General features: G+C 52.7%; 3 protein-coding genes across 3 annotated transcripts; 2 read left to right on the plus strand and 1 right to left on the minus strand.

Moving 5' to 3' along the window:
* Positions 1-102: 102 nt before the first annotated feature.
* HMPREF1120_03270 (uncharacterized protein) lies at positions 103-3,643 on the plus strand. The gene is made up of 3 exons (XM_009157330.1): positions 103-1,361; positions 1,413-1,666; positions 1,717-3,643. The coding sequence occupies exons 1-3, from the start codon at positions 586-588 to the stop codon at positions 3,336-3,338; spliced, it is 2,652 nt and encodes an 883-aa protein (XP_009155578.1). The 5' UTR covers positions 103-585; the 3' UTR covers positions 3,339-3,643.
* Positions 3,644-3,890: 247 nt separating this feature from the next.
* On the minus strand, positions 3,891-6,842 carry HMPREF1120_03271 (uncharacterized protein). Its single transcript, XM_009157331.1, has one exon. It carries the CDS (start codon positions 6,122-6,124, stop codon positions 4,295-4,297), a length of 1,830 nt encoding a protein of 609 aa, XP_009155579.1. The 5' UTR covers positions 6,125-6,842; the 3' UTR covers positions 3,891-4,294.
* On the plus strand, positions 6,595-9,202 carry HMPREF1120_03272 (uncharacterized protein). The gene is made up of 4 exons (XM_009157332.1): positions 6,595-7,058; positions 7,116-7,181; positions 7,235-7,693; positions 7,749-9,202. The coding sequence occupies exon 4, from the start codon at positions 8,121-8,123 to the stop codon at positions 8,769-8,771; it is 651 nt and encodes a 216-aa protein (XP_009155580.1). The 5' UTR covers positions 6,595-7,058; positions 7,116-7,181; positions 7,235-7,693; positions 7,749-8,120; the 3' UTR covers positions 8,772-9,202.
* The last annotated feature ends 13 nt before the right edge of the window (positions 9,203-9,215 follow it).

Raw genomic sequence — 9,215 nt, forward strand, 5'->3', positions numbered from 1 at the left:
CAAGCAGCGGTTTCTGCCGTCAAAGCATGCCAATTGAAATGAACGGGTGAGTCTTTTCTGTCAGTAAGTGGATGAAAAGAAAGGACCATCTATAAAAGGAGGTTCTCTACTGGTAAGGCGCTGACAGATGGGAGCGTTGAAGATGCCGACGAGGCTGACTGCCAAGCCGCCCAGAAGTCCGGACGAGCTAATCCATTTCTGGTTCGACCAACGGGGGGCCGGCGGATTAACCAGCACTCTGTCCTCTAACCTTAAACGGCGCATCGCTGCCGTTGTTTGGCTAGAAAGAGGGCACTAGTAGCTAGTTCTTCAGCTCGACTACTAGTCCCTCTAAGTATTGAACTCCGAGGCGGGGAGAGCGTCCTTTACAGCGCGGCGGCCCATCTTCTTTTCATAGTGCAATTCCTTCACAACCTTGACACTTTGCCCATCTTCCCTTCGTCCTGTTGCTTGCCGCGGTCCGCGAAGACAAAGTCCTGCAGCTCGCCGATATGCCCTTATAGCGTTTCCTTTCCCTTATCGCTTACAACAAAGGCCGACCCGAGTTTGTGTCCTGCGCTCAACCTGCGGGATTGTTATCGCAGAATGGATTCTCGCGGCGCCTCCACCGCCAACACTGCGGCTAGTGACTACCACGATGACTCAACTTACGAAACGACGGCGGATGGTAGAATCGAGATGGCGCAGGAGGAGATCGATGCAATCATCAGGAACAAGAGAAAAGTCAGAGACCCCAAGGCTTGTTACGCTTGTCATCGTCGCAAGGTCAAATGTGATCGCAAGCTGCCTTGCGATTCATGTATCAAGCGCGACCATCCAGAATTATGTTCTTACGAACGCCCGACCAAGAAGCGCCGCATTGCGCTCTCGACCGCCCTCAGTCACCCCGAAGGCGGTATTGCAGACGCTCACGACCCTCTCCTGCAAAGTGGGCAGTACGTTACGGTGCCGCGGGCGCAGTGGGAACAAATGAATAGGGAGTTGCAGCAGCTCCGTGGTGTGACCAAGACAGAGTTAGCGTCACCGACGCTACAACAGCGAGAAGTTGATGAGTCCAATCCGCCGGGCACCATCAGTCGGTCGGACGACACGGACCGGGAGGGCATCCACGCACCAAGCAATCAGATGGGTATGATGCATTTAGGTTCCAGGTCGGTGCTTGCCTATATGATGGGCCTTGGAAGAAGCCAATCTACACAAGATACAGCCCGATCTCTATTAGAGGAGAATATCCTGCCCAAACTAGGCTTGGACAATGAGAGCGCCACCTATCCATTCGTTGATCTATGGAGCACCACTTCAAGCATGCAGGATGTTAGCGGCCTACTGAAAGCCATCCCTGATGATGAACTCTGCAAGGAGTATGTTGTCCTTCGCTGACGAGGGTATTCGACATTACTGACACGACGCAGGTTTTTCGTTGCCTACAGAGATATCGCCGGTGCTCTGTATCCTGTGGTGCCCGACACGGCCAGTTTCGAAGACACCTTGATTTTCATGTTATCCAATCGCGCCCGGGCACAGCGCGATAATCTGGAACTCGACCCGAACAAGCCATACGGCGTCTCTCTACCCTGGTTGTCTTTGGTGTTTGCGGTGTTCGCGTCTGGCGCTCAATCTTCAGACCGACCCGCCAAGGAAAGGGAACTCACCTCGCAAGTCTATGGTGAGTAATCGTGCAGGCTCGTTGCGATTAGCCGGCTGACAAGAAGTTAGTTTGTTGTTCGTACCAAGCACTCCGCATGTCGAATTTCATGACCCATCCATGTCTGGAGACGATCGAAGCGTCTTTGATCATTGGAAATGTTCTTTCCTACAACATGAATCCAGGTGTGGCGTATATCTTCCTGGGCATGACACTTCGAATGGCATTTTCTATCGGCCTGCAGATTGATTCGCACCATTTCACAGACGCCGAACGATGGACCCGGCGGCGGATCTGGTGGGCACTTGCTTGGCAGGATTCTCACTTCGCAGTCAGTTACGACCGGCCAACTTCGAGTGTCTTGTGCATTCCAGACATCCCTTATGGGAAGTTTAGCTCGCCCGGTGACAGGAGTTATGCAGAGACCATGTTCGGCATTATTCGACTGACGCAAGAAATCGTGCGTGAACGCCTTCTCCATCCTCGCTCCTACATGACCTGGGAGAGGATACGAAAGTACACTCAAGAGATCTCGGAGATATTTTCGCAGGGGGCGATACACCTTCGAGATCGGAACCATTGTCACAACATGATCCAACACCTTGAAAGGCTAGCCTTGAAAATCCATTGCTCATACCTCACCAGCGAACTATGTCGTCCCGCACTGAAGGAACCACCACCATCGGCTGCAGATGGGACCGCTCAGTCCAACTTGACACCGAATCAATCTCCGCCTGGAGGCGGGAAAAAGCCACCGTATACGTCGGCCCAATCACCAGCTGGGTCGAGTTCGCTCGATCCTTCGTCGCGAGCACAGTTACGGCGTCAGTGTGTTGAAAACCTCGAGGCCACCGTAGCCTCATATGTCGAATTACATGCGATCAACCGGTTTGCCTCGCGGTCCTGGATTGGTCTTCAGCGGGCCATCTCGGCCGCTTTCCTACTGGGCACCTTGCCAGAGACCGGGCACGATCAACAGCGACTCTCGATGCTTCGTGAGCTGGAAAAGGTCATTGCACAACGGACCTGGGAAGATCCCACATTTGAAATCCAATCCCAGGAGACTTCTTCTTCTTCCACCCAAAGAGCCGCTGTCGCAGGAGGTCGTACCGCCGAACCACCGCTTGCCGATTCGCCTCATTGGGCACGAAGTATGGCCAAGTCGCTGAATGCGCTGGGCAAGCTGAACGCCGCGCTTGCCGGACCCAAGCCAAGTCACCATCACCATGTTAAGCAGCAGGGTTCGACCGCGTCCTATATGAACGGTCATAGCCACGGTGGTGCAGGAGGCACCACCGGTAGTGGCAGTAACAGCAACAATATGTACATGGGAGGAGGAGTGTCGACCTCGGCGGCAACCACAACAGGAACGGCACCACCTAGTTTCACGGCCAGTCCGTCTCAAGGACAAGGACAAGATCGACAGCCTCAGTCTCAGTCTCAGCAGTATCCTCCTCCTCCGCCGCCTTTGCAGGGCGTCACGAACCTCAAGCAGGAACCCTTTTCCCCGGCCCTGGCGACCAGTGGCATCCTCGCCGGCACAGGCGGCGGCATGGTCGGACCTGGTCCCATCACTCCCGACAGCACCGGCTCTTCGAGCGATTGGAACTATGGAAATATTCATGAGCGCGCCGCTGAGTATGTTCAGGCTCCGTTCTGGGGGGACAGCAACTTAGGTGGGTTTGCTGGTTAGTGGCACTGTGACAGTAGCAGCATTGCAGTAACTGGTGCTCCAGTACAGTTCAGTACATTGAGTATCCGGTCCGTCAGGGGTACTGCCCGTGGGGAATTGGGGGGAGGGAAACGCGTCAGGCCGGGAAATAGCAGAGGAAGAAGGCAAGCCAGGAATGGAACGCACAGATGAAATGAAATTGGGATGAGGTGTATATATGTCTTTGATACTTATGCTGGTCTTGCATCGTCACCACGGGCCCAGCTGATGATTGTTGATGCACCACTGCAGTCAGTAAGTAATATGATATGACCTGTTTGACTTGACTTCACTTCTACTTTGCTTGAGCTGGCCTACCAGGTATCTACTGTCCGGACCTACCTACCTTTATTATTCGTCTTGTCCTCTTTGCACGGATGATTCACTTATATGGTGGTCCAGTACTACCACTACGAGTAATTGTAGTCCACCAAGCAAACCAAACGCCCAATAGATTATGTTTTCGGTTAATAAAGTCGTCTTTGCTTGGCTACTAGTACGAAGACTCAGCAAGAGAAATGGAAGATCAGCAAATGTGAATGAATGTATCATTGGATATTGGTGGTAATACCATAGGCAGAAAGGAGGAAATGGAGACAGGAGAAAGAAGACAGACACCTCAAATTCACTTTCTTCCGGATAGAAAAGTATACTAGTACTGAACTGCTTTGTCACCACTACTGAGGAGCATGGTTGTGGTTGTAAGACGGGTACACGGATGAGACAGCTCATTAAAATAGCCCACATCGATCCACAGAAACCCGGAATACCCTGCCGTGTCTGCGCTGTTGATCATACTACGCCCCAAGTCTAGCCAACTTTGAACGGGAAATTGAAGAGCAACTGGCCGTCAAAGCACAGCTCCACCTCAGTGATATGAATCCGACATGTCGTCACCAACAACAGCCAGCAGAGTAGGCCAGGATTCCATATCAAGATTAGCCTGAGCCTGGGGTCAGATCCAGCGGGCTAGTGCAGGTGAACGAGTTGACTTGAGGGATCTTGAATGCCTCGATCATGCCTTGGATAGCAGCATAAGCGCCCAGGCCGGCGGTTGCAAGGGCGCCACCAGCATGAATGACGTGCCAGACATTGACATACCAGCGACGAGCAAAGAAACCTCGGACGAGCCGTTTGAGGCCATGTGAACTTCGAACTGTTTGTCCGGTGTTCTCGTTGAACCCGTCACCCGCGCCCATCGAGTTTTTCTGCATCGCATACGCCAGGTGGAGGATAGGCGGGAACGTGTAACTGAACTGAACCACACAGAACGAGGCAATGACGGAGACGAAACCGAAGTAGTCTGGAATGGCGGCAGCTATGACAAAGGCAACACTCCAGTAGATAGGCACAATGCTCGCGAAAAGGTATTTTCCCCGCTTCGTTGTCAGAGGAGGTGCGCGGAAGATCTCCTGGAAGACCTGGTTGTACAGGACCTTGATGCCGATGTTGCCGTAAAGACCGGCAGCAATGAGCCCAGACAGCACGGCCATCATGTCGCACGCGGCCTGGAAGCCATACACACTCAGGCCCATGTATGATATGGTGAAGGAATACTGGCCCTGGAAGTGGTAGACATAACAGCCATAGATGAGATAGACGCTCCAGATGAAGAATTGAGCCGTCCACATGGCTTTGATAAAATCCCAGGGTCGACGCATCTCAGCCATGATTTCCACGAACAGCTGGGCACCACCATAGGCGAACACCCCCGACATGAGCCCGTTGATGGCACCCACGAAATTGCCCGAGTCCGGCAACCCGCCGTAGTGGATGATGGGTGGGTAGTTGCCATTAGCATCGGGGGTAATGGTGTCGGGATTTACCGCAGAGCCGGCAGAGCCCAAGACGCTGATTTGATAGTTGGGAGGAGAATGGGCCATGACGCCCATAGTAATAAAAATTACCATCAGATTCAGTCCCACGGCAACCATGGAGAAGACACCGAAGTTGCGGAGAGTACGCACTTGGCCCATAAAGAACCCTGCAATCACGAACAAAATGACACAAACGGCATAGCAGAGTCGGAATTTGGATGTCTGGGATATGCCTTGTCCGTTCTGAATAATGACTTGGCCACAGATCAAGAGCAGCTGGATTGACTGCAGGATATTCACGACATATCGTGCTGTGGTACCCATGGTGCGATAGGCCAGGTCGCCATAGTTTCGGAGGGGGAATTCGTATGAATCGAGGCCAAGGTATACCTGCCACAGCAAATACCCGGAGTAACCGGCCATGAAGCCGAAGACTGTGTAAAGGGCAATGCCTGGCCCCCATCCCAGTGTTCCCAGCGCAAATCCAACGCCGTAAGGACCAAGGATGTCGGTTGTAATGAGATAGAAGCCTGCACCCCAGCTTGCAGTTCGCAACGCGCGGGCTGCATTTCGCCATTCTTCTTCCAATATCACAGTGTGGCTACTCTTCCGACAGCTCTGGCCTGAGTCCCCATCTTTGTTGCCATGGCCGGTCACGCTCTTTTCCCCTGGTTCACGACTTTCTTCAGAGCTGGCGCCGTTTTGGTGGGCTTGCGTGGAGTGGCTTGCGCGAACGGAAGCTGATGGTCTTCGAAAGACCTGTTGCAGAATCCCCGCCTGCGGTACTTTCTGCTCAGCTGCTTCTTGTTCCCGAGTGCGTTTTGCATAGTGAAGGTATTCCTCGAAGGTCACCTCGGAATCATACAGCTTGCGATGCATAGGACTGATGAATGTTTCGGGTCGTGCGGGATTGCTAGGCTTGCCGCCATCTACGGCGTCTGCTAGAGACATGGTTCTAGACTTCAAAAACGCGTGTTCCGACAAGGACTATAAAGGGAGAGAAAGCACTGAGAGGTCTCGAGACAGAGATGATGGCAGGCCTTGAACGGACCAAGGGCGGCAAGGCCAACCTTAAGGCTCCGAAAGGTCTGTGAGGTGAGGGGTGATAGCTGCTTACCTGCCTGCCAGTGGCCATCTTATACGAGCATCCCCCGTATTCACGGTCCATACCATCCTTGAGCATGATCCTGGCTCCAATGCATGATAAGGTTAGCTGATGACCACCAATGTAACCACAAGCTCCATGGATCCGGGACCCTTGTTCGGCATTGTCAGGGCCGGCAGGAAACACACCAGCGAATGGCAGGCCCAAAGCCAGCTGAGCACAATGGGAATAAACGCACACTGCAGTGACATCCCAGAAGAGCCGAGGCGGTGGCCAAAGAGGCGCCCGTCAAGTGCTAGTCAAGCATTATCAAGCTTCGGCCGAGCAGCGGCCCCAGGAGCTTGTCTTGAACAAGCAAGCCGCTTCCCAAGGTACCTTACCCCCCGCCTTGTATCATTGTACTGGAGGTATTTCGGCCGGCTCCATATCGCACAGTTCGGACTCGTGGCGGGGTATTATGTAAGGCGATTTGCTGGCAGCACTGGCATTTGGGGGGCCTAGTACCCCTCGCTGCTTACCGCTGTCCTCTCTCCAGACCCCCGGGGTGCGCATCAGCCTATCGGCCCCAGCAAGATCGCATGTGTGGTGTAGGACATCCAGGGTCTACCATTGACGGTGTTCGGAAACTCTATGACCAAGTCCTATGGGCAGATGGCCAGCTGAAACGTATTGGGAGTACCATGCCGCCTTATCTGCGCAGGTTTAAGCACGACAGAATCTCAGGATGAGGAATTTTTTGACAGGTTAAGGCGCATCCACCTTCTCTCCGTTGCACACAAGGTAGGTGCCCTAACACGAACTCGGGTGGTATGTGGCCATGGATTCACCTTGATGCAGACATTCACAATCCACCGGCATTTTCAATTACGATGCTTTCGGGAGAAAGAGTTTGCATACACACAGGTTTGTCCCCTTTCCCAAACTCAAGGCGCAACCAATGAATATCCATGATCTAGATGTCATGCGTCTCTATTGCCATAAATTCTGGACGGGACGCTCAGTGCTGGGTCATGACACCACTCACAGAGATAACCTTAAAAATGTGGACGGTTATCACACATATAATTGCGTGCCCTTACACTCATCTGTCATTGTGACCAATTCATGATCTACGATACCGCCGAGTTACATCAGCTCGCGCTGGTTGGCAGAGATGCCATTTGGAATATGCAAGACTGGTGTACCATTGCTAAAAGAGGAGTTCGGCTTATCGATGTATTGTTGGACCTTCACGACATACTACCAAACGAGCAATCTCAGCAACCTAGCCTCGAATTGATTATCCTGGGACTCATAGGCTCTCCACTCTTGCTCGCAAACCGGATCCGATCCTCGTTCGTGCAGTTTGTGAAGAAGTCCTTAGATGATCCGAACATGTTGGTACCCAGGGCTTGCGGAATGTCATGGCCTGTCAGGTAGAAAAAGGCCGAAATATTTTCACCGGGTACTTCACACTGACAAGGTTATCAGCTGCTAATCTCACACACGGACCCACAAGATGCTGCTCGGACCCCTCCTTGACGTTTTCATTGCTTACCTTAGGACGTAAGAGACCCTGCCGGGCCAGGATCCGACCCTACTCGCAACCCCGGCCGAGCGCCCGGCTCCATCCCCGGTCGTCCACTACATGGCCCCGAAGTCTGGAGGTCAGTGGTCATTGGCAGGGGGCCATTGTACGACCCTCAAGTTGAGGGTTATTTGCTTTGTGCACTGCTCGACTAGATATATCTACACTATATATCATCTGGTATCAAACACTGCAGTGCTCTTGACCGACCACCACTACACTTGCTGCCCTTGATCATCGCAGTTTGCCCTATCTCAGCTAGAGCCTTTTCCACCATGGAAATCAAAAAATATTACCTTGCACCAACCGCGCTCGTCCCAAATTCACCGCTGCCTCTGCTCCATTACGTGGGGGCCATAGCCCCCGGAGACGATGCCAAAGTCCGATTCTATGACCTCCTCAGGGCAAACAACTGGGAGTTGCAGTGGCTCGTCCGATATGGCCCAACCCAAGAAGCTCACTACCACTCGGGCATTCATGAGTGTATGGCCGTCTTGTCTGGCGAGGCAACGATCAGGTTCGGTGCTGCAGACACGACCCCCGATCTGGAGGCGAGTACGAACGGGGTGGGCAAAGAGCCGGGGGGTCTTGAGATTCAAGCTCATGCTGGCGATGTCTTTTTGATCCCTGCAGGAGTCTGCCACAAAACCTTCAATCCCATACCGAACCCTGGCTTCGAACGACTCACACCCGGAGATGGCCACTCGGTCGATGCAGCCGACGTAAGAAAATTTGTTTCAGAGGTTGAGCTCTCCGGATTTACAATGATGGGCTGTTACCCCCAAGGTCATGGCACGTGGGACTTTCTCACAGGTGGCGAAGGTAACTACGAAAAGGCATGGAGTGTTCCCATCCCAGAGCGTGATCCAATCCTGGGCACGTCCCCTGATGGAATCCTCGGCACTTGGAGATGGCCAAATCATTAGGTGATCTTGAGGTCAATCCTGTCACACGACATGTTCTTGATTCATTAATGGCACAGCCGATAACACGCTCGCCGCCCTGCGGTGTTGTCTGCATACCTTGATACATGAGATTCGACCTACATATGATAAGATCAGCTAAGCTACTAGTGCTTACATTCTTGTACGAAGGAGGTTTGCTCAATCAAGCTCCATCAAGTATTCATTTCCTGTGGTACATGATCTCCCTCACCGATGAACCTTGGGTAATCATCATGTGCGGGGGGGTTGCGAAAGTACCACTGTAGGTAGGTACTTTAAGCGTATTAGGTACTAGCTAGATATCGAGACCTAGAGACTGGCGCTATCTTATAACACTCGATACTATATTGTTCGATAAGTTCCCGGACCTCGTTTATATAATAGGACAAGTCCCTCACGTGCTTGGTGAAACCATGGCCATTCGAA

The sequence above is a fragment of the Exophiala dermatitidis genome, assembly GCF_000230625.1.
Source record: "Exophiala dermatitidis NIH/UT8656 unplaced genomic scaffold supercont1.3, whole genome shotgun sequence".
NCBI classification, from domain to species: Eukaryota; Fungi; Ascomycota; class Eurotiomycetes; order Chaetothyriales; family Herpotrichiellaceae; genus Exophiala; species Exophiala dermatitidis.

Coding starts and splice junctions, on each gene's coding strand:
- HMPREF1120_03271 (XM_009157331.1), bottom strand. CDS start 6,124: ATGTCTCTAGCAGACGCCGTAGATGGCGGCAAGCCTAGCAATCCCGCA.
- HMPREF1120_03272 (XM_009157332.1), top strand. CDS start 8,121: ATGGAAATCAAAAAATATTACCTTGCACCAACCGCGCTCGTCCCAAAT.
- HMPREF1120_03270 (XM_009157330.1), top strand. CDS start 586: ATGGATTCTCGCGGCGCCTCCACCGCCAACACTGCGGCTAGTGACTAC. Junction 1,362..1,412: donor GATGATGAACTCTGCAAGGA/GTATGTTGTCCT, acceptor GACACGACGCAG/GTTTTTCGTTGCCTACAGAG. Junction 1,667..1,716: donor ACTCACCTCGCAAGTCTATG/GTGAGTAATCGT, acceptor ACAAGAAGTTAG/TTTGTTGTTCGTACCAAGCA.